The sequence below is a fragment of the Eleutherodactylus coqui genome, chromosome 4 (assembly GCF_035609145.1).
Source record: "Eleutherodactylus coqui strain aEleCoq1 chromosome 4, aEleCoq1.hap1, whole genome shotgun sequence".
NCBI classification, from domain to species: Eukaryota; Metazoa; Chordata; class Amphibia; order Anura; family Eleutherodactylidae; genus Eleutherodactylus; species Eleutherodactylus coqui.
Genome location: NC_089840.1, coordinates 148,899,053 through 148,926,134, shown reverse-complemented (window position 1 = coordinate 148,926,134; position 27,082 = coordinate 148,899,053). Strand labels below are relative to the sequence as shown.

At 48.1% G+C, this 27,082-nt stretch overlaps 2 protein-coding genes across 4 annotated transcripts in view; one reads left to right on the top strand and one right to left on the bottom strand.

Moving 5' to 3' along the window:
- Positions 1-445: 445 nt before the first annotated feature.
- On the bottom strand, positions 446-1,578 carry TOMM6 (translocase of outer mitochondrial membrane 6). Its single transcript, XM_066600293.1, has 3 exons — positions 1,421-1,578; positions 1,241-1,350; positions 446-650 (listed from the first exon to the last, which is right to left on the bottom strand). The coding sequence occupies exons 1-2, from the start codon at positions 1,510-1,512 to the stop codon at positions 1,254-1,256; spliced, it is 189 nt and encodes a 62-aa protein (XP_066456390.1). The 5' UTR covers positions 1,513-1,578; the 3' UTR covers positions 446-650; positions 1,241-1,253.
- A 34-nt stretch (positions 1,579-1,612) lies between these two features.
- LOC136625793 (periphilin-1-like) overlaps positions 1,613-27,082 on the top strand; it is a 46,648-nt gene continuing 21,178 nt past the window's right edge. Inside the window, exons 1-5 of one of the 3 annotated variants that reach the window (XM_066600291.1) lie at positions 1,613-1,758; positions 16,806-16,900; positions 18,036-18,114; positions 23,368-23,426; positions 23,589-23,944. In XM_066600291.1, coding sequence (XP_066456388.1) covers positions 18,061-18,114; positions 23,368-23,426; positions 23,589-23,944 — 469 coding nt within the window. In that variant the 5' untranslated portion in view covers positions 1,613-1,758; positions 16,806-16,900; positions 18,036-18,060. Of the gene's footprint in view, positions 1,759-9,259; positions 9,282-9,586; positions 9,788-16,805; positions 16,901-18,035; positions 18,115-23,367; positions 23,427-23,588; positions 23,945-27,082 lie in introns of those variants that run through there. The other 2 variants (XM_066600292.1, XM_066600290.1) reach the window with 2 other exon arrangements.

Sequence of the window (27,082 nt, the reverse complement as noted above, 5' to 3'; positions counted from 1 at the left end):
ATTCTGTCTGCACCTATCCTTACAGGAGGATCACCCCCGCCCCAATAGCCATAGAAAGGAGATGCTGTAAGTTAGCGACAATAACCCCTCCTCTTCCTCAGACCAGCAGGGAAGTCTTAATTTGTATGACTTGCACCCCAAGCTTATCTACAGTCTTATACTCCATGAATATTACTCTTCGGGCGCTTTCAGAGGACCGTTTTTTTGTGAGCCAAAACCCGGAGTGGAGATAAAGTATAATGGAAAGGTTTGCATGTCTTCTGTAATTTGGACCCACTGCTGGTTTTGGCTCACAAAAAAACTGTTGTGTGAAAGCGCCCTAAATGTGTCGACGTGTTCAGAGAAAGATTCTTGTAGTTTAAGACCAAAACAGGTCCTGCCGTTTTCCTGGTACATCTTGTTTTTGTAAAGCAGACTATTGTTTGCTGTTAAATAAGACAAGAAATAGTTGTGTGTATTTTTATTCAGCTCGGCGAGCGCAGCGCCCCTAACAAATCATTAGCTGTCCCCGCAGGGCCGTCTCCACATCCGAGGTCAAACGCCCAGCTATGTGCGACTGGTCTAATCGGAGTGTGACATCACAATGTAGCCCTGTGACGGGGAACTCCTGGTGGAACGACTTCTGCACCGCGGCAACGAACAGACATTAACTGGAAGAGAAGGACAAGATACAGAAATGGTTAATCGGCAGGCAGGGATACAACTGCTAAACTCTAAAAGGGGCATCCCACAAAAACAAGTTACCTGCCATCTATCACCCCGCTTGTCTTCTGCATCCTCTGCCGGCAGCGCAAGGTGATCGCTAAACAGCTGAGCAATCACTTTGCACAACGATTACCGCTTAAACGATTTATTGAGTGATAATTGTTGTGCCTAAACCAGGCTTTAGGCCCCCTGTCCACGGGCGGGGCGGAATATATCGCTAGTGATATTCCGCCACGGGGGAGGAGGGGGAGACAACTAAGAGTTCTCTGCAGTAAGCCTATCTGATAGGCTCACTGCAGAGAATCACAGCATGCCGCTATTTGAATCCCGCGAGTGGAGAATCGCTATGATTCTCCACTCATGGACAGGGGCTGCACTTTCCATAGGAACACTCTGTAAAGCGTGCACGGGGGATGATCGCCACAAGTAACGCAATGCAAGATCGCCCGTGGTTAGGAGCCCTTATTAGTCTGTAGATCGGCTGATAGATTACAACCGGACAACCCCTCTACATGCTGCCGGGAGGCGCACTCACCGGATGCCGCTGCTCACAGTCCGGGCTGCGGGGCCATCAGGTCGATGTCAAACATGTTCCGCGCCGCCCACACGCCGGCCACGAACAGCCCGAGGTTCACAAGGAGGTTCCTGTAAAGAGGAGATAGGTGAGCACGTCAGCCATGACACCGCGGCACCGACGGGACACCCCGCTGCTCACCGGCGGAAGTCACTTCTGTCGGTCATGAACTGGTAGGCACCGCGCATCCATCCCCGGCCGCCAGCGCTCTTCTCCACACCGCTCGGCGCCATCACCTTCACCTGCCGACTACTTCCGGGTAGCTGCGCTGACGTCACCGGGCTTCCGGTCACGTGACCAGCTTCAAGCCTTTCAAAGCGCGGGAGTCTGTAGGTTACGGCAGGTCAGTACGGAACCCACGTGACACGTTTACGGGACGTCATAGGTCACGTGCACAGCTGAAAACGGAGAGAAACCTAGAACTGCCGGCATTACAGTGTCTCAGGGACTGGTCGGAAGGCTACCAGTTGGCTTCAGAGGTTTGTGACTAATAATAACTCTGTCTGCTGCGCTACTTGTTCCCGTAAAACTGAAGCGAAACGGAACGTATTCTGTTGTTTTGAAAATCCCTTTAATCATTGGGGGAAAAATGGTCAGTTTATTTCAGCGTTACATCTTCCAAAACCCGAGAAGAGTTGGAAACCCTAAACTAAACCTAAAGCGGGGGCGAGAGTGTGAGCGAGCTGCCCCCCCCCCCCCAACGTGGGGGCGAGAGCGTGAGCTGCCCCCCCCCCCCCAACGCGGGGGCGAGAGCGTGAGCTGCCCCCCCCCCCCCAACGCGGGGGCGAGAGCGTGAGCTGCCCCCCCCCCCCAACGCGGGGGCGAGAGCGTGAGCTGCCCCCCCCCCCCCCCAACGCGTGGGCGAGAGCGTGAGCTGCCCCCCCCCCCCCAACGCGGGGGCGAGAGCGTGAGCTGCCCCCCCAACGCGGGGGCGAGAGCGTGAGCTGCCCCCCCCCCCCCCAACGCGGGGGCGAGAGCGTGAGCTGCCCCCCCCCCCCCAACGCGGGGGCGAGAGCGTGAGCTGCCCCCCCCCCCCAACGCGGGGGCGAGAGCGTGAGCTGCCCCCCCCAACGCGGGGGCGAGAGCGTGAGCTGCCCCCCCCCCCCCAACGCGGGGGCGAGAGCGCGAGCTGACCCCCCCCCCCCCAACGCGGGGGCGAGAGCGTGAGCTGACCCCCAACGCGGACGCGAGAGCGGCCTGAGGTGAACTGACCCCTAACGCGGGCGCGAGAGCGTGAACTGACCCCTAATGCGGGCGTGAGAGCGGCCTGAGGTGAACTGACCCCTAACGCGGGCGCGAGAGCGTGAACCGACCCCTAACGCGGGCGTGAGAGCGGCCTCACCTGGACAGAGCCCTAACGCGGGCGTGAGAGCGGCCTCACCTGGACAGAGCCCTAACGCGGGCGTGAGAGCGGCCTCACCTGGACAGAGCCCTAACGCGGGCGTGAGAGCGGCCTCACCTGGACAGAGCCCTAACGCGGGCGTGAGAGCGGCCTCACCTGGACAGAGCCCTAACGCGGGCGTGAGAGCGGCCTCACCTGGACAGAGCCCTAACGCGGGCGTGAGAGCGGCCTCACCTGGACAGAGCCCTAACGCGGGCGTGAGAGCGGCCTCACCTGGACAGAGCCCTAACGCCTGGGTAATGGCAGCTGAAGGGCAATTTCACACGCGTGAATGCGATATTGGGCCATGAAACTCCTCCGATACCACGCTTACCGTAATGTGATGTCCCCCCCCGATGGGAGGAGTTTGTGTTAAAACCGCCTTGCATCACTTCAGGGAGGTGGGAGGATCCTGGAGTGAATTCAAACTGTTTTCAATGAAAAACCGTGCCATGTTTTTATTTTCCGGTCCCATTGAAAACAGTTGAGGCGTGCCGCCATCTATTCCCACACCACAAGGTGGGAAAAAATTGCTTGCATGGCTCCATTTAGAAGAATGGGGTTCATATTTGGGCATCTTGCAACTAAGTCAATGACAGAAGTCTATAAGATGCCGATGGCGCAGTATAATAGGCTGAGTTACATGGCAGACGTGGTCTGGAGGTCTTGGTCAGGCTTCCAGCTGCCATGCGAACCTATTGGTACTTTGTGATGGCATTGTGACACCAATGGGTGACAGAAGGAGCCCTTCCTCCTGCCATCTGCTCACAAGCTGCAGTGCCTAATAATTGTGGCATGTAAGGGCTTAGACTGCCAGGATCTGAGGCTTCTCTGCTACTAGCCATTAGAGCAGGAGTCTGGCTGTCAGTAATTAGCCAGGTCATCGCAAGGCATATTGTGTTCGTTAACAAGGTAGGCCACTCACACACAGCGATGGCAAAACACTACGATTTTGCAGCCGGTGTTGCTGCAGTTTGTAACGCACCCCATCAGTGTGATGGATGATGAGGTGCGTTAAAATGCGCAAAAACACGGCATAATAGAGAAGACAGCGCTCAAAAATGGCGGCATTGGAAAACGCAGCATTTGAGCGCATGTCTGCGACGCCCCATCGGAATTAATTGGAGCTTTATACTGCGGTGTTCAAAACACCACGGTAATCACGGTAAAAGGCACATTTTTGTGAAACTTAGGCTTCCTACACGCAACTGAGCGCGATATTGGGCTGTGAAACCAGCGGATGCCATACACTCGGTGCAGTGAGGTTGTGATCCTCCGGCGCGGTGTTCAAGGGGAAACCTCATATTGCACACCTTCTGATGTGGTTTCCGCTCCCATTGGAGACAATGGGCAATGTGTTCCAAGGGAACGCCCAAAGATAAGACATGCCGTGATTTTTTTCCTCCGTATTGCGATGCAAGGGAAAAACTTGCCCATCTGTGTGACCACATTCAAAAGAACGGGGCTCATATTCATGAGAGATTTGTGCATCAAGCAAGATGTCGGTCTCCAGCACATTATTTGCCACAAGCAAGTCTTGATGCACTTCTCTGATGGGCCTATTCTACTAGGAATGGCCTGCCACTAGCAGCATCCGTGGGTGTAAACGCTTGGGTCTCATGTCCACGGGGAAAATCAGATCCGCTGTGGATTTGGGCCGCGGATGCACTGTAATTGTCTTTTATTTTTCATGCGGGAGATCCATTGAGCTATGTGCTCTGAGCTCCCACACGCGTGATCCGCACTAAAATGGAGCATGTCCATTTTTCTTCATGCTCCAGATTTTTTTTTCATTCACTTTTAAATACCATCCGCGGGTATTTATCTACCCGCAGGTGGTCAATCCAGTCCTATGGGGCGCGGATCCGCGTGCGGGAAAAACGCTGCGGATTTTAATTCTTATTTTCCCCGTGGACATGAGGCCTAAGTCTACTGTGTTGGCCAGTCCCCCAGCTCCAAACCTACTAGAGGGCCCATCCCCCACTCAGGGGCCCTTTGCTTATTATTGAAAAAAAATTTCATGACCAATTGTTAATGAATTTAACAAAACCTCTGTGTGCCCAACTGCTCAGTACGCACCTTGATGAATTTGTAGTGTACAGAAGTTGTACACTCCATAATAGACTGTGGACTCTGAGGTGATGTCATGAATGTAAATGTCACTTTAAGGTTATGTTGGTCAACCACACTTTGCTTGCACAGGGTTCAACCTAATCCAGAGGCGTACGTCAGGTAGCCAGGAGGTAGACAGCCTGTGGTGGGTGGACGGGTCCTACACACAGGTTGGACAATCAGTTAGTGTAACAAAAAGAGGAGTTAGTCTAGGGGAGAAGAAGGTTTGGTTGGACTACAGCCTGCTGACGGAGAAGAAAGGATGCTGGCCATTCTACAGAAGGAGATTGCTAGACAGAGAGCTCCAGTGAAGCAGTAAAAGTTTTTAACCAGTGCGGTGGGAAGGACAGAAAGTGTGAGTACCCAAAATGTTCTATAATCGATTCCGAGGAAAGGAGAAGTGCGTAATAGATAAACTTCAGCACAGACCTACAGGAACTGCAATTTACAAAAAGACTTTTGATACTTAAAGAATAGAAGAGAATTGAAATCAACGCGAGCCGTGCCTTCAGTTGTAAGCGTAAGCCACTATAGGAGGTTGGCGCAGAGACTTCCGCTGTGACCTCTGAGTATTTGCAGCGCTGACAGCATGCGCCCACTCAGATGATTGGTTGGGGTCCTGAGCGACGGACCCCAGCTGATCAACTATTGATGACCTGTCCTGGGGATAGGTCATCAGTAGTATTCTCCATGGAAAACCCCTTTAATTGCTGTCAGAGAGCCCATTTGTTGTCCAGATAACAGAAAGTCTGCGCTTCATGCCTGCGCATGTGTTCTGATAGTACTGCTAACTGTTCAAGAAGTGATCTACCTCTAAGTAAGTAATGTAACTCCAGAACTGCACTCAAAGCTGCTCCGTTCTCAATGTAAGAAAATAAACAGTTCCATGTTTTCACAGTTGATTCGGCCTCCTGGAGTCCCTTCCCACCATCTAACATCTGCACTGAGGTACCACACTACAAAAATGGGGAAAAAATAAAACATTTGTTTCCCCTGAAGTGTATTCTTTTGTCCGTCACGGGCCTTGGTCTGTATACGGACTGGCAAAGAGATAGGAGAGGCAGCATCAGGGAATCACATAGTTAAGATATGCACAGGTCACTTGTTTTTCATCTTTTATTTGCCAAAAGTATTCAGCATGTATACGGACTGGCGTCACGAACTTGACAACTGTCTTTTTATTTATTTTTTCCTGTGAAGACTCTTATTAGAACCGCATATTTTCCTGGGAGAGAGGCAGTGCCACCATGACAACCAGCCTCTTTGCTGCTGCTCCCCAACCTAGATATGGTCTGGCTCACCACCAGTTCCTTAACCCTTTGCAATCCAATTTTGGATTCAGGATTTCCTAGGGGGCTTTCTTTTTCTGCCATTATACAATGGCGCCATCTGCTGGCTAGAGCCAGTATTGCGGTACGTGACAAGCTGGAGAGGCCCCTGGCAACAAAGCGGCCAGCAATCTACAGTAAGAATACCCTGCCAGATGTCTTCTGACATGGAAGCTGTACAGACTTCAATCAGAATGTCTTTAGACGTCAGACAGTGGATTGGAAAGGGTTAAGGGTTATAGTTGGTAACATTTTAATATTTAGGTTTTTGAGGGGGGGGGGGGGAGGCTTAATCTAGGGCATAGCTAGAGGTTCATAGATCTTGGTGCAAAAGTTCAGCTCTCTCCCATGATTCGTCATGGCTGGAGACTATGGCTTGCCTGGAACTTACAGTTGCATCTTAGAGGTGCCTTCACACTTGCGATAAAATTGCGCGATGCGAGAGTGAGTAAAACTGCAGAATTATGAAACCAATGATTTTCAATGGTTTCATTCCCATTAGCGATGTTTTCACTTATACGATATTGCGATAAAAAAAAAATCGTAGCTTGTCCTTTCTGCGTTTTGCCATTTTTTTTGACCACCCGTTTCCCTTTGGAGCCTTTCTTTTTATTGCATCACGATGCACAAATTTGCGATTTTTGTGCAATGCAATTTTACCATAAGAGAATCCGATTGACTTTTGCGGTAAAAAAAAAAATTGCACGATTTCATCGTGGGCGGCAGTAATGCGATTTTACTCTCCGGAAAAAGCATTGTGGATGTTTAGAAATTGCTGGAACAAAAACTTCATTTTGCCACGATTTTCTCGCGGCAAAATTGCGATCGCCAGTGTAAAGGAGCCCTAAGAGGCTCAACGATGCAGCGCTAGAGACTAGGGGTTTAGCTAGAGTCTGAAACAATTAGCACATGCATTACCACCCCTTCCCTCCAGTAATACATATAATCTTGCAGACGGCACAGCTATAAGCCTCTATAACACGGCAGCACAGCTCCAGTATATCTGGTTATGTCCGTTGTAATTTTTCTTCTTTATCCTGGTGCTGATCGAGGACTTCTAGTTATGACGGCTGTCTTCCCAAGCTCTCATGTTTACCGCAATTTCGAACACAGTATTTCTTTAACGCACCCCATCACTGTCGTGGCTAATAAAGTACGTTAAGAGGCGTAAAAGTAGGGGGCACCGTGCTCAAAAATTGTGGCTTTAGAAACGCTGCCACCAAACGCTGGTCTGCTAAGCCCCATTGAAAGCAATAGAAGTGTTGTACCGCGGTTAGTGCCGCATTTGAAACTCCACTGTGAGAGCAGCCTTCTAGTGTCCTTCTTTGCCCACGCACTCATAGTGCCCCTTCATTCCCTTGACCTTCTGATGTTCCCGTATCGCCATTTGTGCCAGTATCTGCACTTACATCTTCAGCGTCTCCTGCTGCTGTATGCCCGGCTCCTCCTACACTGGGAACAGGAGACTGGGGCGGGAGACACTGAAGATGCAAGTGCAGATACTGGCAGGAATCATGGTTTGGGAATGGGCTCGTGGGAGGACTCGGATGACAGGGGGTTCTGGGCCTGGCTGCAACTCCGACCCCTATGCCTACGCTACTGGTTTTAAAATATACGAGTGTGTGTGTAATTAATAAATATATACACACGTCAGAGCCACTCCAGAATGAACTGGTCCCAGAAAATGTTATGGAAAAGCCCAAATATTCCTCCTAAAGCTGTAATGTGCTGAACACTAAGAGGTGTAAGAAGGGGGCCAACAAATACTACGGGACATGTCGCCTACTGCGTGCGGTGCGAGTGCTGGGGGGGGGGCATCTGTCACCGTTCCAGGAACCTGTTCGCAAGTCGATTTGTTCGCAAGTCGAACAAATGCTTGTATGGAGCGGGATCACGGGTGGACAGCGGTATTTAAAGTGTTAACAGTTCTGACGAGCGCCGTGGCTCGTCGGAACTGCTGCCGCCGGGTGCCCGCTGTAAGAAACAGCCGGCACCCGACGTTCAGGGGGCCCGTACAGCGTCCCATGATGAGATCGCGGGACGCTGTGTGGTTGCTAGGCAGCCGGGGATCTCCTGAAAGGCCCCAGGGCTGCCTATGCAGAGCGCCTATCAAGCGCACGGCTTGATAGGCGCTCTGCATAGACAGCCCTAGGGCCTTTCAGAAGGCCCCCGGCTGCCTAGCAGCCGCGATCTGACCGGACAGGCTTCTATCAGGCTTGATAGAAGCCTGTCCGGTCCCTGCACAGTATGATGTAATGCCATAGCATGACATCATACTGTGCAGGACAGATAGTTCGTATCTAGCGAAATTCGTAACTCGAATGTTCACAAGTCGGGGACTATCTGTAATTATGTTTTGGAGAAATAAAAAGTGTAAGGCGACTGACACGTGTTCACAACGCGCCATGTTCGACATTGCAGCATTTTACTGCAATTTCAGCTGTGTTTTGAATGCATTGTACAGTGGTTGACAGTGTTTTTAATGCTCCCCATCATTGTGATGAGGTGCGATGAAAAGCGCTAAAACGAAGCAGACGGCGCTAGGAAATTGCAGCACTAGAAACAACATGTTTGAGCGCAGGTCTGCGCGCCCCATTGAAATCGATTGGGGGGTGTTGTACCGCCGTTAGCGCTGCGGTTCTACATGCTGTGCTAATCGTGGTAATAAGCCCCTGTGTGAGAGCCGCCTCAGAAATAAAGCGGTTTTGTCTTTTTTACACGTTTGTGGAAATAATGTAAAAGGCTCTGACGGATGACCCCCCCCCCCCCCCCGTTCCGCGGTGCGGCTGCGTCTTGTATGCACACTTCTGTCAGATTTAGAAAAATTATCATTTTTTAAGTTTTTCCAAATTTAGGCTTTTTTTTAAAAAATAAAAAGCAAAAGATCGACCGTAATGTATGACTGATTTAAAGTGCACGGTGCTGCGGGGAGGTCCGCCGGGGCCGCTCACACACCGGCGGCTCTTACAGCGTTTAGTGCCGTGGTTCAAATGCTGTAAAGCGCCTCCATCGGTTCAATGCGGTTGAGCGCGGCGATTCTAACACGGCCATGTTTGAGCGCTGTCTGCACTATTTTGGTGAATTTTAACACGCCTCCTCACCCATTAGAATGATGGGGTGCTGTGAGGTGCGGCATCCTCGCGGCGGCCTGTGTGGGAGCGCCGAAGAATCGCCTGGAAAGGTAAAACTGTTATAAACGTCTCACAAAGTGCGGTGATAAACGTGAGGGCGGCGGGACGGCTTCTGCGACCCTGAGGGTTAAACACCAACGCAATCCCAGCCGTGTAACCGCTTGGGTGCCGCCGCAGCGCCCGACGCGTCGTGTAACCGGGCGTCACACCGCATGCGGATTTTGGCGTACGAGTTTCTTATTTCTGCCGCGCTGAACGTCGTAAGAATAAGATCCCCCAAAGTGGCGCAGATGTGACCCCCGGCCATGTGTAGGAGGCTGGGGAACATTGTGGGACGTCCAGCGGAGACAAAACCGGGCGGGGATCTACGCCGTCGGGGCCGCGGGGAGGGACGCGGCGGCGGCTTCTCCTCTAGCTGTTGGCTGGGTCGGCAGACACACGATCGGCGGTACAGTCAGCAGCAGATGGCGCCTCCCCGCGGCCCCCACATGGGGTGAAGCCGGACAGGGAGGGTCTCCAGCAGCAGCGGCCGCACAGCACAGCTCCGTCCCGGCAGGTGGGTGAGGGCCGCGTGTGTGGGGGAGGTGAGGCGGCCCGGCGTGAGTGACCTCCGCGGCCCGGAGCCGCTGTGTTACCGGGAGGCCCGCGGCCGCTCCCAGGCTCGGTCCCGGCGGCGGCCGCCGTTCACACGCGGTTTCTCCTTGTGTATAATAGTTGTGCAGGGCGCTATATTACCGCTATCACACATACCGCGCTGCTGGTGCGTATATAACACCGTACGTACTATATTACCGCTATCACACATACCGCGCTGCTGGTGCGTATATAACACCGTACGTACTATATTACCGCTATCACACATACCGCGCTGCTGGTGCGTATATAACACCGTACGTACTATATTACCGCTATCACACATACCGCGCTGCTGGTGCGTATATAACACCGTACGTACTATATTACCGCTATCACACATACCGCGCTGCTGGTGCGTATATAACACCGTACGTACTATATTACCGCTATCACACATACCGCGCTGCTGGTGCGTATATAACACCGTACGTACTATATTACCGCTATCACACATACCGCGCTGCTGGTGCGTATATAACACTGTACATACACAGTACGTTACATGCGTGCGCCATTTTTACACACCGCCGCCAAGTGACAGCGGGAGAGTTATGGAACCGGTAAGTCTGCGCCGATACAGCCCGACATGGCGACTATCTGCAGCAATACACTGGTAAAACACAACATATTGCCCGCAGCGTCTTACGCCCACCGCCGTGTGACTGCGCCGTTAGGGTCAGCTAGGGGTTGTCATCTGGGTCATTTTTGGAGGAGAGAAACTGAAATCGGAAAAAAACAACCCCCAACAAACAAAAACAAAACCTAAAATCTGCTTGTTTCCACTCTGTTCGGTTTCTGTTGTTTTGGGCATCAGAATGGCGGTCAGCAGCCCGTCTGTTTATGTCAAAAACTGCAATCAGCGAAGAAAACGATCAGTATCTTTCTGCTGTATTCCAGTTACTCTCCTCCCAAAACAGCCGAGAGACGGAAACCCCGAACTGACCGCGACGGCGGATTCTGCACACGTACCTCTGCGCTGTAGCAAGTACACAAGGAATCTGCGTATTACCTGCATCCCTGTACGCTATTTGTGTGCGCGCTATGTGGTGCCGGGCGGGACACGGCGCGCTATGTGCGGGGCGGGACACGGCGCGCTATGTTTTCTTTTCAATAATTTTATTTGGGTTTTATAAAAAAATAACCCAGTTGCCATACTTGTTGGGTTCGAATCCAATCAGCGGGACCTGGGTGTATTACCCATGAGGGCGAGGCTGATTAGTGTTACAAAGTAGAAGAACGTAGTTACCGGGCTGATGCCGTGCGCCATCTGAGTACTAGAGATCATCTATAAAGCAGACCCCTCTGTACCACTGGCAGGCTCTTACTTCATGGTAAAGGGGTCTATTAGGGAAAGGAGGGGGATAAGACACGGAGACACTTGGAAGGGTGGTATGTGCAGGGATGGTTTGTCAGCCCAATGTTCCGTCTTGGACTGCCAGCATTCTCCGTAGGCGCAGTAAGATGAGACTATGGATACTATTTCTTTTCTGGTAGAAGCTTCGAGCCTTCCCAGTGTGTGACTGTAAGACGGTTGTGTGTAGTATATGGCAGATAATTGGTCTGCATTCCAATGGGAAATTCTCTATCCCTGACAGTAGAAGCGCCAAACCAGGTTTGTTAGTTGCGTTGGGGTGGAGTGTTTTTATCATTTTAAACACCCTTTTTTTGACGCACATCTCATGCCATGTGAGGTGAAACTGTAAGGCAATGTGAGGTCGGTAGCGCATATTACACAGGCAAAACCCACAAGCGTAATACTCGTGTGTGAGGCCTAATGACGCTTTTACATGGAATTCAGTTTAAACGCAACAAACGCCAATTATGCGCTTCTCGTTCCTCATTTGTTTTCAGCCACCATAAAAATCAGATATGTTTCTTTTAATGGAAGAAATGGCGCTGCAGAGCGGACGGCGGGGTAGGAGTTGGGCTGGCAGGCGACACATGGGGTCTGCCACCAACAACAGAAGAGGGCATTTTCTGTGCTGTCTAGAGTCTCATGGAGGACAGAATGAGACTGCTGCTACTTTGTGAGTGTACAGTGGGGGGCACTATTGTGTTGTGGGGGCGCATGGACTATTGCATTATGGGGGGGGCACTTTTTAGGGACACAAAGTGGGCATTATTACATTATGAAGGGCACAAAGAGGCTTCTGCTACTTTGTGAGGGCACCGAGGGTGAGGTATTGCATTGTGGGGGGCACAAAGTGGGCATTATTGTGTCCAGGCTCTCACTTTTTAGGGATGCAAAGTGGGCATGATAGCATGAGGGGCACAAAGGAGGCGCTCTTACTTGTGGTGGGGATTATTGTGTGTCGGTATTATTCCTTTTTTTAAAGCACAAAATTGGGCACTGCAGGCGGACTCGCAGGCCTATGCGCAAAAACGCACGAGGTAGCTCAACGTATTTGTGCAGCGATCAAGTCTTTTTTGCACGTATTAGGCCACTTTTAAATAGCTGGGAAAATCTGTGTTGCGAGACGCACAAATCTCACCCGATTATGAACCCCCGAACCCTCCTGCATCGTACTGCAGAGGAAAATCCTGGCATTTCCTGTGTCTGGGCATTCCCTTGTCATGCCTCGCCAATGGTTTTCAATGTGACCGGAAAAAAACATGGCACGGCGTGTTAGGTCCACGCAAGTGCGATGCAAGGTTTCCCACTGAAAACAAGCTTTCGGCCGCGCCGGAGAATGGCTACTTTCCTGAAGTGATGAAATGATGCGTGGTAATACGCGGGCATTGAAAGGTACGAATTTTTGCCACTTAGATGTTTTGGTAGGAACTGCGGATTCTATGAGCGGGGGAAAAAATCGCAGTATGCTGTATTTTTAGCGCGGATTCTGCGCGGACAGCTTCAATAAATGCCTATGAGTGTGAGCGATCCACAGGCCATATGCAATTAAGAGAGGAATAAAAAGGAAATATAAGGTCGATGGACCGTGTGATCTTTCTCTGCTTTTGGCCCCCTGCACACGGGCGGAAATTCTGCAGCGGGATTTCCCGCAGAATTTCCACCCGTGCCCGCCTGCATAGGATTGTGGAGGTCTCGCAGAGGCGGAAGATGCCGGGAGCGCAGTGGGATCCGACCGTGCCGTCTGCAGGCGGCTTTTCCATGTGCTTACTATGAGTAATGTGTGATAACCGCTGCCTGCCACAGAGGAGATAAGCCGGTCACAGGTCACTGCTACTATAACATGCCCTGTACTTTGGTGGGTGGTTGGGCGGCCACGGGCTCCTTGGACGGGTGCCAAAACCATTCTGATCTGCACATATGTACAAAATGGCAATGTATGTTTGTAATATGTATATACTTGTGTGACATAACCTGTGCATGACATGGTATACATACATACATATACCATAGATGCATCACATATACCGTATATTATGTAAGGTGTGTTTAAAAGTGTCTGTATATGTTTATATGTATGACTATAAAAGCACGCCTGTGTGTAAGTGTTTTGTATGATCTGCGGTTGTATGTAAAGTGTGTTTCTGTCTGTGTGTTTAATTTAAAATGTACGTGTACACATGAAGAAATCTATTCATCTGTGCGGTAATACTTTGACGGCTTTTTTCAGACTAAGGCCGCCTGCAGACGAGCGGGTCGGATCCGGCGGCGAGAATTCTCGCCGCAAGACGCGACCCGAGCGCCTGTAGAGACGAGCGCGTACTCACCCGCGCCCGGCGGCCCCGGCTCTTTCATGTGCCGGCTGCCGGGCAGCCGGCACATGCGCAGACCGGAGCCGGCAGTCGGGTAAGTGACGTTTCAGTGTGCGAGGCTCTGCGAGCCCCGCACAAAAATAGGACATGCCGCGGTTTGTTTGCCGCGTGAGATTTCGCGCGGCCAAACTGCGGCCGTCTGCATAGGAGTGCGTATTGTAATGCACTCCTATGCAGGCTTTGAGTGGTGGAAATCCCGCCGCGGGATTTCCGCCTGTGTGCAGGTGGCCTTAAGGACCTTTTACACGCAACAATTATTGCTCAAGATTTGTTCAAAGGGCTGAAAGTGAGTGATAATCCTTATATGTAAACGCAGGCAGTCTAGTCAGTTGTCATTCAGCCTGCATAAAATCCATTGTTTGACCACTTAAAAGACTTTCAACTTGAATGGAATTCCTTTATTCTTTTGAGCAGCTTGGGGACTTGAGGGGGAAATGTTTGCATACATAATGAGTACTTTGTTTACTGCCAGGAGAAGACCATGAAATCCTGCTGGCCAGATAATCCCTCGCATAAACACACGTCCAGCTGAGCAAACAAATAACACTGAGTTTACTTTAGCTAATGAGGAAATGGAGAGGATTAAAAGTCGTCATCTGTACATGTAATTTTGTGCAAAAATGTTGTCAGTTCGATAAGTCGTGCGGCTGTTTTAGCAGTAATCGTTGCGTGTAAAAGGGTCAATATTTTTTTTTACATATCTGGCATCCATCTCACATGCCAAAATTGGTATTGAGGGCCCCCTGGATGAAATAGTTGTCTGGGACCACTTTGGTCCCCGCTTGACACTGTTTCCATCCCTGCTTTTTAGAAGGATAAAATCATGCAGATAACTACATTTTTCTTTCCTTTCTAAACTAAGGAAAGGGGCAGAAGCCTTGTGAAACAGAAACCTGGAAAGGGTCTAGAGGTCTGTCTCGCGTGCCAAAATCGACAGGACAGGTGGACGTTTCTGTTAAGGCGCATGGAGGTGTAAGGGATAGCTTAACTGGAATACCGCTTTAATCCCTAGAGATTCAAGGGAGGGGGATGGAATGAGCATGAATTACTATGGATGGTGTTGGGGCATGAACGGGCTCAGTTCATTGCTATATGTGGTGAGGGGATGAATTTACTGCTCCTATGAAAAAATGCTGGCAGTCCAAAATGGAACATTTGATCCCTTTATATCCAAATGGGTCATTTGGCGGACAAATTATGTATGTTTTAAAATATTTATGGCCCAGTACAGAAATTGTACTCTAATGCATTGTTTATTATAAAACCCAATAACCCAGAACCCCTTTTTCCTAATTGGAACAAATTATCACTTCAGTGTCATACTAGTAGAAGAATTGAATTCCTTAAAAGGAACCCAAGACACCACCAAACCAGCATATAGCCTCTCGTGGGAAAAGGAACTAAACATTCAACTGTCGGCCAGGGTCGTTAAATACATTTTGGGAAATGCACACGGATTTTCTAAATGTATTAGATTGCAAAAAACCATTATAAACTTTTGACCAGATGGTATAAATCACCAGAATGGCTTTGAGTACAAATTAGCTGATTCCAATCTATGCTGGCGATGCAGCAGTCAGATAGGTTCTTTAATACATATTTGGTGGCACTGTCCAATCATACGTCCATTCTGGGAATAGATTGAAAAAACCCTACGTAGCATATCAAATGATACCTTCCCAGAACGTGTGATCTTGTCTAACCCCTCTTCACATTACATACCCTCAAAGTCTAACCTCATAACTCAATTAATCTCTGCTGCAGAATCCTTGATCCCTACCATGTGGAAGCAGACAGAAGCTCCTACATATAACCAATGGGGGGCTAAAGTAAGTGAAAGTACGGGACTTCAGAAACTAACAAGTTGGGCTAATAGAACCCATGAGAAAATTCAGAGTTAGGCCGCCTGCACACGGGCGGAAATCCCGTGGGATTTCCGTCACTGAAAGCCTGCATAGGATTCATTAACAAACGCAATCCTATTCAGACGGCCGCTCGAAATCTCACGCGGCAAACAAACCACGGCATGTCCTATTCCCCGCACAGAAATGTCACTCACCCGGCCGCCGGCTCCGGTCTGCGCATGCGCCGGCAGCCGGCACATCAAAGAGTCGGGGCCGCCGGGCGCGGGTGAGTACGCACTAGTCCCTGCAGGCGCTCGGGTCGGGTCCCGCCGGATCCGACCCGCTCGTCTGCAGGCGGCCTTACCTGGGAGCCATGGTCTAAACTGATCTGTAAAAATGTCGTGTTTTTTTTATTTTTTTTTTTATTTTTTTTTAAAGAAGTAATAGAAAATTACAAAATTTTGTTAAACAATCTCTAAGTTCATATACGTTTCCCTTTTCACCCTTGAACCCATCCTACTCCCTCCCCCACTTCCCACTAATCTGTTATATTATTGTAAATCTAATATAAACAGAGTTTAAACACATAAAACCCACTAAAGATTATTGAAAAGAACTGTGGGGAGGGCGATGATCAGGCTGAGCTTGTAATAGTGGAAGATCGGGGAATGTGTGGGCCGCAGACTTCATAGTAATGGCAAACTAGTGGAGCCATGAATGGCATTGTACTGCATGAATTATGTAGTTACAATTAGCAGCTAAAGCATTACTTGGCTCCTAAATCTCCCAGGTTAGATGCCAATGGGACTTTGTAATTTTGATTTCAGCCTGGAACCCTGATTAATATGTGTAAACCATGCGGGATTACCTCTAAGTACACCGCCTGTCTAGAGTTTCCGAAGGAAAGGACGCTATAGTTGAACGCTCTCTCTTTTGGGGAGTTAATGGGGTAATGGTGTGAAATTTGGTCCGAGTACTGGATCAGCAGCTCTGTAGATAACGTCTAGACTGGCATCCCACTTTACACGTTCTCAGTACCAGAGGTACTGCGGCATAAGGCGCCGGGTGCAAACCTAAGAGGCCTTCCCTGAGAACGACACTGTGCTGGAAGAACGAGCTGTCCTTACATTGGGCATAATACATGGTTACAGCAGCACTCCGCCCTGTACCAGATGACCCCAAGTACAGATACTTCCAAGTCATAAAAAAATCAAATCCCCTGGATATGTAAAAGCACTCCAAAGTTATTCACACATAAAGGGACTTGGAAAAATGGTGCCAGCTCAATTCTACCAAATGAAGCCAAGGGATTAAATATGCGGGTGATGTTCGTTCCCTCAGTTGTTCATATATAATTTGTTTTTCCCACAGCTGCAGCCAGTTGACGCCATAAAAAGAAATAAGTAGCATGGTTCTCCTTTAACGTCTTCCACATCAGAACAGCAGTGACCGAGGCGACCAGACTGGTGAATATACTACATATATATTTTCATATTTACTGGCTAGTAATGTAAAAAAGTTTCCACCATGTATAAACACATTCTTATTGCTCTGTAATGTCTCAGTAAGTCAGTGGAGCAGGTACCCCTCGCTGGTGTCAGCTGTTATAAAGCGATATTAGCCGTTCTGGAGATTCTGACCCGTTACTCCGGTCCGTGGAATCATAATGATCTCCTTTATTTCATCATACAGCAAATCTTTATAATTCTAAATCAAAGTGCACGCCCACCCGCCCTGGCCAGCAGTAGGCAAGTGCGCGCGCCCACCCGCCCCGGCCAGCAGTAGGCAAGTGCGCATCTTTTTTAAAAAACCTGTTTGTAGTACATTAGTTCTTATTTCTGCTATATGAGCGCACGCTATGACACCAAGGGTGTTTCTAGTGGCTGTGTCACCTAGATAACCATCCAAAGCAGCGGTGCCAGACTACACCCATCTCTAGAAAGCACTTCATATAAAATATCTGCTGGAGCTTTCTTAAAGCCACACATACAATTTTGGCCATATAAAGATGGAGTCTGCCTTGCTACACAATTATATATACTCTCTAACATTCCCCTCGTTTTGTCACTGCTTCTGCTTTGTCTCATTATCCCATGCAAACTTCCTTTTCTCCCCATACTATCCCTGTTCTACAGGGCCAGGTTGCCTTACCTAGCATAAAACCCAAAACGCTTTGTGTCAGGTGGGGGAACACGGCCAAAGATGGACAGTTTTTAATTGCAACATAAGACCAGATAAGATGAAAGAAGAGGAGAATGCTGAAGGGGTAGTCTGAAACCATAAATGGATGGGTAAGGGTCCCGCCCTGCAAGCACGCCATTAATGTCCATGGGAATTATGAGTGATGGCTAGGCCATCTTGTTTGGCTGTCTCCATGCCTACCCTTAATGGGAGACGCTGCATGCAGGAAACAGTTCTCTGTATTGTCAACCAAGTTTAGCAGCGCAATGGAGATCATGGGATCCCCATTCTCTCCGTAGGTAGGGGTCCTAAGGTTCTTCCATGAATGTAATTTGTTAGAATTATATATTATAAAATATTATAATTAGGATTTTGCCTTCTTTAAGTATAAATGATATGGAAGCCATTTTATTTGTGAAGGGAACACTGGCCTGGTTCAGAAGAAATGTATCACCATGGGGCAGACAGGGGATGGAATCATGGACGCCCCCAAAGGGATGTAAGTGTTTCTGCTACATAACTTATCTATCTTATTATGTAATGCCCTACGTCTGGTAAGAGGAAAATGTCTGTGAAGAGTGGGATCACCACTCACATAACCACCTAGTGCGCCTTTGGAGGGGCTGTACCAGAATTACGTTATCGATGGGGATTACGTGCTGATCAATGAGGGTCTCACTCCCACCAATCCTGAAGATGAGGTTCCCATGTCAGGAAAGGGGGGGGGGGGGGGCGCGACACTAGTAGTGGAGGTGGAGAATAAATGGAGTAACAGTCATGCAAGCACAAAGCCATTCCACTCCAATTCAGCGGGATTATGGCGATACTTGAGCACTTGTCATTTGGCTTTTTTTGTCAGCATCATTATAATAAATAAGGTGCCGACCCGCTCCATTCAGTGGGATATCACTCTGGGTGGGAGGAACAGCCATGCAGAAGAGGGGGAGAGGATCGGTAGGAATCTCAGCCGTGAGACTCCCACTGAACACAACGTTATGCCCTATCCAGTGGTAACTTGTAATTCTGGTACAACCCCTTTAAGGAGAATATAAAGTTGAAGTGACCTCTTGCTATGACTGGCTGCTTTCGCACTTGCACTGGGGATTCCGTCTTTCTGCTCCATTTGGGAAGTAGGAAGGGTGATTCCCATTTCAGAACAGTTCTTTTCTTGGGCAGAAGAGAACAGCTCCGGGTGGACCCCAATGACTATAATAGGGCCCGCCCACTTTCTGACCAGCTGTCTGCTTTTGGACGGAAGGAAAACATTGGTGCAGTCTGATTCTTAATTTTTTTTAAATGGCCGTTTAAAATCTCTGTGACTTTTTGGAGATTTTTCACTGCGCTTCCTAAGCAACCTATTGATTTGAACAAGGCCTTGCATGTGTCAGGTTTAGTAATAGAAATCTCTAGAATGTATTCTCTAAAGTGTTTTTGCTTTAAAAGAATATGCTGACATTAGCAGAATTCATTCTGATTTTTGGCAACAGAAAATCCTCACCAAATTCCACCTCCATCCCCACACCAAACACCCTGCAGCAGAATTCACCCCTTCATTTGAAAGTGTGAAATCTGCATCAAAATCTTCTCTAAGTGGTGCAGGGTTTTCTCATGGCTTCTGGTGTGGCTCCTCAACAAAATGAGCAGCACAAAATATATTGTGTGTTTTGGTGTAGACCCGCACCACAATCCGTAACGTGGGTGAACTGTCCTGCAACAGTACAAAAAAACCCCAAAAACTCAGTATAGAGTGCATCTGATCGGAGTTCATTTTTGGAGCCTTGGACCAAAGGAGGTTATATTAGTTGTAGGGTCCCCTCTGATAGTCACCTTGTAAGTGGAATATAGGCTCACACAATTTGATCAAAATGTGCATTAAAGGGGTTCTGTTATTAAAAAAAATCAATACTTACCTATTCCTCCCCCGTCAGCCTTCTTACCGCATCTTCTCCTCCCCGATGTGCTCCCGTCTCTTGCAGTCCCCCAGGTCCCCTTCCTGTAGGGCAATGTACTCTACATCACTAGTGACATAGCATTCATAGCCTAGCAGGGAGTGCCGAGCTAATGTTGAGACTGCACATGCACGCTGTCTCGTGTCAATAGTATATGAACACTCTCAGCGAGACACCTTGGCATTCCCTGCTAGGCAGTGAACGTTACATCCCTAGTGACCCGGTACACTGACCTGCTGGAAGAAGAATGCCAAGAACGGACGCTCCATAACAGGAAAAAGAGGATCTGGCCGGCTGGAGGTGAGGTGACCCAGGGGACTGGAGAAGATCAGGGAGGAGAAGATCCAGTAAGCAGACTGACCAGGGAGGAATAGGTAAGGATTGATAGATTTATTTTATTTTTAATAACAGAATCCCTTTAAGAACCTCATATATACGTATAGATAATATAAACAGTAATGCAATTTCAAAACTATCCATGTATCTAGTGTCTACATACATCTTAGTGCTTGCTGCATGCCGCTGTATCTTTTTGTGTTTTGCTTTTGCGAAAATCATAAAGCTATATCAATGGGAAAATAAAGTGATGGCGATTGGAATGCAGCAATGAAGAAATATCTTGGCTGCTGCACACTACTTAAAGGGGTTGTCTCGCGAAAGCAAGTGGGGTTAAGCACTTCTGTATGGCCATATTAATGCACTTTGTAATATACATCGTGCATTAATTATGAGCCATACAGAAGTTATTCACTTACCTTCCCTGCGCTGGCATCCCCGTCTCCATGGCTCCGTCTAACTTCAGCATCTAATCGCCCGATTAGACGCGCTTGCGCAGAAGGGTCTTCTGCCTTCGGCTCGGTTCGGCAGCAGCGGCATTCTGGCCCCGCACCCTTCTACGCGTCATCGCGTAGCCCCCCCCCCCCATCACATGTGCCGATTCCAGCCTCCTGATTGGCTGGAATCGGCACACGTGACGAGGCGGAGCTACGCGATGACACGTAGAAGGGGGCGGAGCCAAAACGCTGCTGCTGCCGAACCGAGCCGAAGGGAAAAGACCCATCTGCACAAGCGCGTCTAATCGGGTGATTAGACACTGAAGTTAGACGGATCCATGGAGACGGGGATGCCAGCGCAGGGAAGGTAAGTGAATAACTTCTGTATGGCTCATATTTAATGCACGATGTATATTACAAAGTGCATTAATATGGCCATACAGAAGTGCTGAACCCCACTTGCTTTCGCGAGACAACCCCTTTAAAGGATAAAGGGCTATTGACACCTTTTTACACTTAAATGCATGTATTTTCGTCTGGCAAGCATTTTTGCAATGGGGTTTAATCACTACTTAAGTACTACTACTGGAGAGACAAGCACTGTACTTGTCTATTTAGCAGTCCTACTGACACTGAATGGAGTGTCGGTACACTTGTGCAACCTGCCCTCCGCTCATTGACGTGGGAGAATAAACCAAGAAGTGAGGAGGAAGAGGGGGAAACGGGACCCATGCTCTGAGGATCAGTGGGGGTTCCAGAGGTCAGACCCCCATAATCTGTCAGTGTTTGCCCATGCAGCGGATGAGTGAAAACTTGAACCTTCGTCCACTTACTGGAATACCCCTTAAAGGGGCAACAATAGAAGGCAAGACAAGGAGGTGGTGTATGAGAAGATCCAGGAGAGAGCCAAGTCTTGTGATGCCAAGAGATAAGAGAGATTGTAACAGGAAGAAGTGGTCAACTGGCCGAGGATAGGAACTAAGAGCTCAGACTGAGAGTCTTTTTGAAAGTTAGTAGATCAACAGTGCCTTTGGTTATGAGAGTTATAATGGAAAAGTTCTCAGCTGAGATGTAGGCCTCCTGCACACGAGGGGAAATTCCACCGTGGGATTTCTCGCAGAAATTCCGCCAGTGCCCGCTACTATAGGATTGCATTAGATAATGCAATCCTATGGCAGATGGCCGTGATTTGATCGCGTGAAAACCCGCGCGGTAAACAAATCGCAGCATGCCCTATTTCTTTGCGAGCATCGCAGAGGCCCGCACAGAAACGTCACTGGTGATGCATCGGCTCTGAATCGTGGCTGTGCACCAGCCGGCACATCGCAGTGCAGAGAGAGAAGACGCCAGATGGGTGAGTATAAGCTCAACACTGGGGCACAGGCCGCATCCCGCTGCAAGTATTCTTGCAGCGGGATCCGACCCAGCCATGTGCAGGAGGGGGCACTGGAGAAGAGTTCAGTGTTTGTATAGTTTGGGGGTTGTAAGAGTGGCAAATGTTAGTGTTTTTTACATTTTTTAAATAAACTTGTAAGACCGGCTGGACATTGCCGGATTTCAATTGTGGAATCTGCGATTGTCGGCTGCACGGATGATCTAAGGCATTCCACATCCATTAGCAAGAATAGAACTTTCACATGTCTGCTCACAAGTGGACAGCGATTGCGCTTTCCACTCGGGAAAAGAAATCGCAGCATGTTCTATTTTTGCGTGGATGACTTTCATTGAAATCAATGGAAGCCATCCGACCCGCGGCCCTTCTGCAGTTGACATTGCGGAAAGGTCTTGAATTCCGTATCCTCGTCTAGCGACGGCATGGGGAAAAGCAGGGATTTAAAAAAACAAACTTGTACTGCACATGTACAACGGTGAGCCATCCAGACCATTCACAATACAGAGAAATACAGGTACACGTGGACTCCGGTCGGGCACACAGGGTCAGGGTCAGATTCTGCTGCCGGCTCTCCCGCCGGGAATCCAACCTGTTCATGCGCAGATGGCTTAAAACCGGTCTGGATACCTTGTGGGGGTTTTTTTTGTGGGTGGTTGGGGGGTAGTGCCAGTTTTAATATTGCTTTGCAGTGTCTCAAGTGTAATTAAAAGGAAATTCCCTCTTGGTTGTTGTAGGCTCAAGGCAGTAATCACAAGCTTTGCTTTGTCTTGCTTGTAGAAATGTAAAATACCTTTACTTGTCACAGACTACATCTTCTGACAGACTGCCCTAAATTCCGTGTAGTTGGAGGTAAAAGGTGAACATGAACCTAGAGACGGCCAGACATGAGATTTTTGTCCATTGGTCAGGGAATAGAAATGTCCAACAGATTGGATTACCACTGAGCACCTAAAGCACACCTACCTTTTCAGATGACTAAAGAATGAACTGGTGTGTGTACATTAGGAGTACCAGTATTTCTTTCTTTTGGACTTTCCCCCAGTTTTCCCTTTTGCAGGCTTTCTTTCTTATTTTTCCTGACACTACAGCAGACTACAGTAGCTGCTATGTTCTCACATGCACTGGCTGGAGGAGATCCTGCTCTCCTATCGCTCACTCGGACACACAGGCTACAGCATGGAAGAGACAAATAATGGGCGACTCCTGAACAAGAATCGCCCAAAAATGGGACATGCTGCGATTTTTCTATCTTTGACTCATTTTAGGTTTGGTTAGCCCATAGGCTCAAATCAAGCTTTTTGATAGATAAGTGACAATTTGGACCAACTTGTACTGTTAGAATGCATCAGGGGGAAAGTGTTTAACTGAAAGCTTCAGCTGGTTGAGCGAGTGGGCAGCAGTAATGGTCTCTCAAGCGGCCGGCGTGCTGACTAAATACCTGCAGAGAATTAACTTTATTTCTTACTAACATATGAAGTATTTTTTTCTTGTTTTGTTTGATGTTTTTTTTTCTTTACACTATTCTATCTTCTCACTTTCCAGCAAACTTTCACTATGACATGTCATTGGTTTCTAGAAGCAGACGGTACTAATGCAGTAGATTGCGGTACTAATTGTTGGTTTTGTTCACCGTAAAGATTCCTCCACCGAGAACCCACCACGCCAGGCCGTACAGAGGGGGCTACCATGATCGCAGGTATGGGGGTTCATCAACCAGTTAGATTCGGTAGTAGGAGCACTACTTACGGCATACAGAGCTGTATGGTCTTAAAAACCTGCAGATTTACACAAAATAAAATGATTTTTTTTGCCAGGATTACGGTTAGTCACCTGTGATAAACTTGTAATTGTTTTACAGGGAACATGACAACTATGGGTCATATGACAACCAATGCCACGATAGAAATTATGACAGTCAATTCATGGAGCATTCGGATCGCTCTTACCCCGAGTACTATGAGGAAAATCAATCCTTTAGTGACTATCGGGCGCATAGAGAACCCGTATACAACAGAGGGGGTCGTCATGATAGTGGCTATCATAAAGAAACCTACTACCGTGGTAGCTATCAGCGAGGACGTGGAGAGTCGTCACGATATCGGGGTAGCGTCCAAGAGACTCCACCAAAGAAATATTCCAGTAAGCCCTTTAAGGGCCATAAGAAAGAAAATGAAATTCGACCAAAGACCAGCACACCACAGTCTGCGCAAAAAGGTGAGCAGAATCCTTATGGAAGCTAAATTTGGCAAAACTATTTTCCCACGGTCTTGTAACTTTTAGGCTATATTTACGTCGTGAAACACAAAAAAAGGTGAATATAAGCTCACGAGTGATTCTGCAAGGTAAAAAAAATCGCTGCCTGATCTATTTTTTTTTTTCCCTCCTTTTTTTTTTTTTGTTTGTTTTCAATGGGGCTTTAAAGACATGGCAAAGCATTTGCATGATGTGACTGCTGTGTGATGTGATGTCTCCCATTGAAATCAATGGGAAGCACTTGCCAACTTCTATTGATCAAGGAAATCTCGTATTCACCGAAGTGAGGTGTTTTTGCATGAAAAACACCTCGCATCTGTGGGTAAAACGCATGTTGGAAAGCGCAGTATCGGGGTGAATTTCTCCTTTTGCCTGTGTGAATGTAGCCACGCTTAGGTTATTTAGCATTAACTTAAAGGGGTTGTCTCGCGGGAGCAAGTGGGGTTATACACTTCTGTATGGCCATATTAATGCACTTTGTAACGTACATCGTGCATTAAATATGAGCCATACAGAAGTTATTCACTTACCTTCCCTGCGCTGGCGTCCCCGTCTCCATGGCTCCGTCTAACTTCAGCGTCTAATCACCCGATTAGACGCGCTTGCGCAGAAGGGTCTTCTGCCTTCGGCTCTGTCCAGCAGCAGTGGCGTCCTGGCTCCGCCCCTTCTATGCGTCATCGTGTAGCTCCGCCCCGTCACGTGTGCCGATTCCAGCCTCCTGATTGGAATCGGCAAATAAGGGAGATGGAACAATACCTCCACAGTGCCACCTATTAGAAGGTAGCATTCTTTCAAATCACTGTTGGACTCTTTATACAAACCTTGTAACAATGACCTGGAATTGAAAACAAAGCCAGAAATCATACACCTCTCTCTTATTTGCATATGTGCATGGTTTCTGGCATTGTTCAATTCCAGGTCATTGTTGCAAGGCTTGTATAAAAAGCCTAATAGTGATTTGAGGGCATGCTGCCTTCCAATAGGTGGCACTGTGGAGGTATCTTACTTGCATATTACCCAGAGGAGCATGAATAGCCTTACAAGTCTACTCACTCACTGTCTAGCTGCTCTCCCTGAGGAGAAAAGACAGCGTTTCATTTTTATTTTTTTTTGTTAAATACACCTCTTAATATATTCATTGAGGGGTCTAATGAGTATTTTTACCCCACAGTTTGTTTTCAGGAATTATTGCAATTTAGAGGAGGAAAATTTTTTTTATATTTTTTCAAATACAGGGTGTTTTTTTTTTTGTTTTTTTTTTTTTGTACAGCACACATATGAATGTGTTCACCCTAAAATAGATTCCCCTGTTTGTTCTGTGTTGAGAAACATACCCATTGTGGCCCTAATCTTGTGTCTCTATGCACAATGGGGCCCAAAGCAAATGGAGCAGCCGGTGGCTTTCAGAACAGACATTTTGCTTGAAGGTGTTTTAGCCCCCATTGCACACTTGTAAAGCCATTTAGTGGCAAAAACAACAGAGAACCCCCACAAATGACCCCATTTTGAAAACTAGACCTCTTAACACATTAATCTAGGTGTGTACTGTGTATTTTGACCCTACAGAAAGGAAAAAATGATGATTTTCCTTTTTCGGGCAATTGGCTCATTTTAAAAACTTTTTTTTTGTACAGGGGAGGGGAATATTTCTTGACCTCAGTGACGGGGGTGGGGTGTAAAAAGTGGCGCTCTGTGAGGCTTCGTACGCTTTCTGAGGTGCCGTGGTCTCACACAGAAGGCGCTCAACAAGCTGCTTCTGGAACTGCAGAAAGGGGAGCGCTCCCAGGGACTTCTTGTAAATTACGTATTGCAGTTAGCGATCCGAATAATCCCGGGCGCACACAGCTGTATGTGGAATCCACTCATGAAGGTCTGCAGCAGATACTGGCTGTGAGTCTGGCCGTGGCCCTGCGTACGGACGCATAATGTACTGCGCATAACTGCGTACTCTCACAGGCACAGTCACTTACGTATGGGCTGCAGGTAAATCCACAACCATAGTGCACAATGGGTTCTATGTTGCGGATATTCACTGTAAAATAGAACATGCTGCGTTCTGTTTTCTGCAAGTGGATTACGTAATTCTAACCCGCTAATTTGAGCACAATTGTGTAATCCAATGCATTTGATTGATCCTTGTATTACGGCGGGTCAAGCACATGCGGAATCCACAACTTTTATCCGGTCGTGTGAGACCGGCCTAAGGTAGATCACTACCTTTTTAACGCGTGACTGGGAACCGTTCAACGAGGCCACTGGTCACTGCTCCAGGCTCTTGGTGAACGTTGGTAGCAGGAAGCAAGGAGAATTAAAATTGCCCATGCCATCCCCGGTTTCTGCACACGTGTTCGTTGTTTTTCCGTCGTGCGCAGAAGCCGAGAAAGGTCTGTGGAGGAGCATCGCATCAGGGTACAATTGCGGAGGCCTCTAGTAAGACGTTTCATCTCCTCTCACCGATCACTTCGGTGAGGGGTGATTAAACTTCAACTTTTTTTTACCTTTTACGTGATTGCCATTATCAGTCGGATAACTGCCATCACGTGACTGGAGACCGCTCGTTCTTTCACTGCTCTGGGCTACCTTTTAGTAACCAGGAGTAAGGAGATTTTAAATTTCCCAGGCCCTTCCCAGCTTCTGCTCTTGCATCCGCCATTTTGCCTATAGGCACATGCGCCAAAGGTGGGCAAAGGTTCCGACGGGACCTTTATCCACGGACAACGCCGGAGGCTTTAGGTAAGGAATTTCACCTCCCCTCACGAATCGGATCCACGACTGGGGGTGTAAGTTAAACTTTTTTTTAACTTTTACATGATTGCTGCTATGACATTACATTATACTGCAGGAGCGATCAAAGCGTCACGTGTTGTGGTCCCCTGTGGGGACTTAATTGTTTGGGTTTTTTTTAAAAAAAAAAGAGGAATAAAAGTTAAAAAAAAAAATACCCTTTTGCGATATTTACAATAAAGCAAGCTCTAAATCATATAATAGATAAATATTTGCTATCACTGCGTCCGTAAAAGTCCGCTCTATCACAGTAATGCATTATTTACCGTCCATGGTGAACGTAATCCGGAAAAAAAAAAATAAAGAAACAAATGC

Coding starts and splice junctions, on each gene's coding strand:
- TOMM6 (XM_066600293.1), bottom strand. CDS start 1,512: ATGGCGCCGAGCGGTGTGGAGAAGAGCGCTGGCGGCCGGGGATGGATG. Junction 1,351..1,420: donor GACAGAAGTGACTTCCGCCG/GTGAGCAGCGGG, acceptor TCCTCTTTACAG/GAACCTCCTTGTGAACCTCG.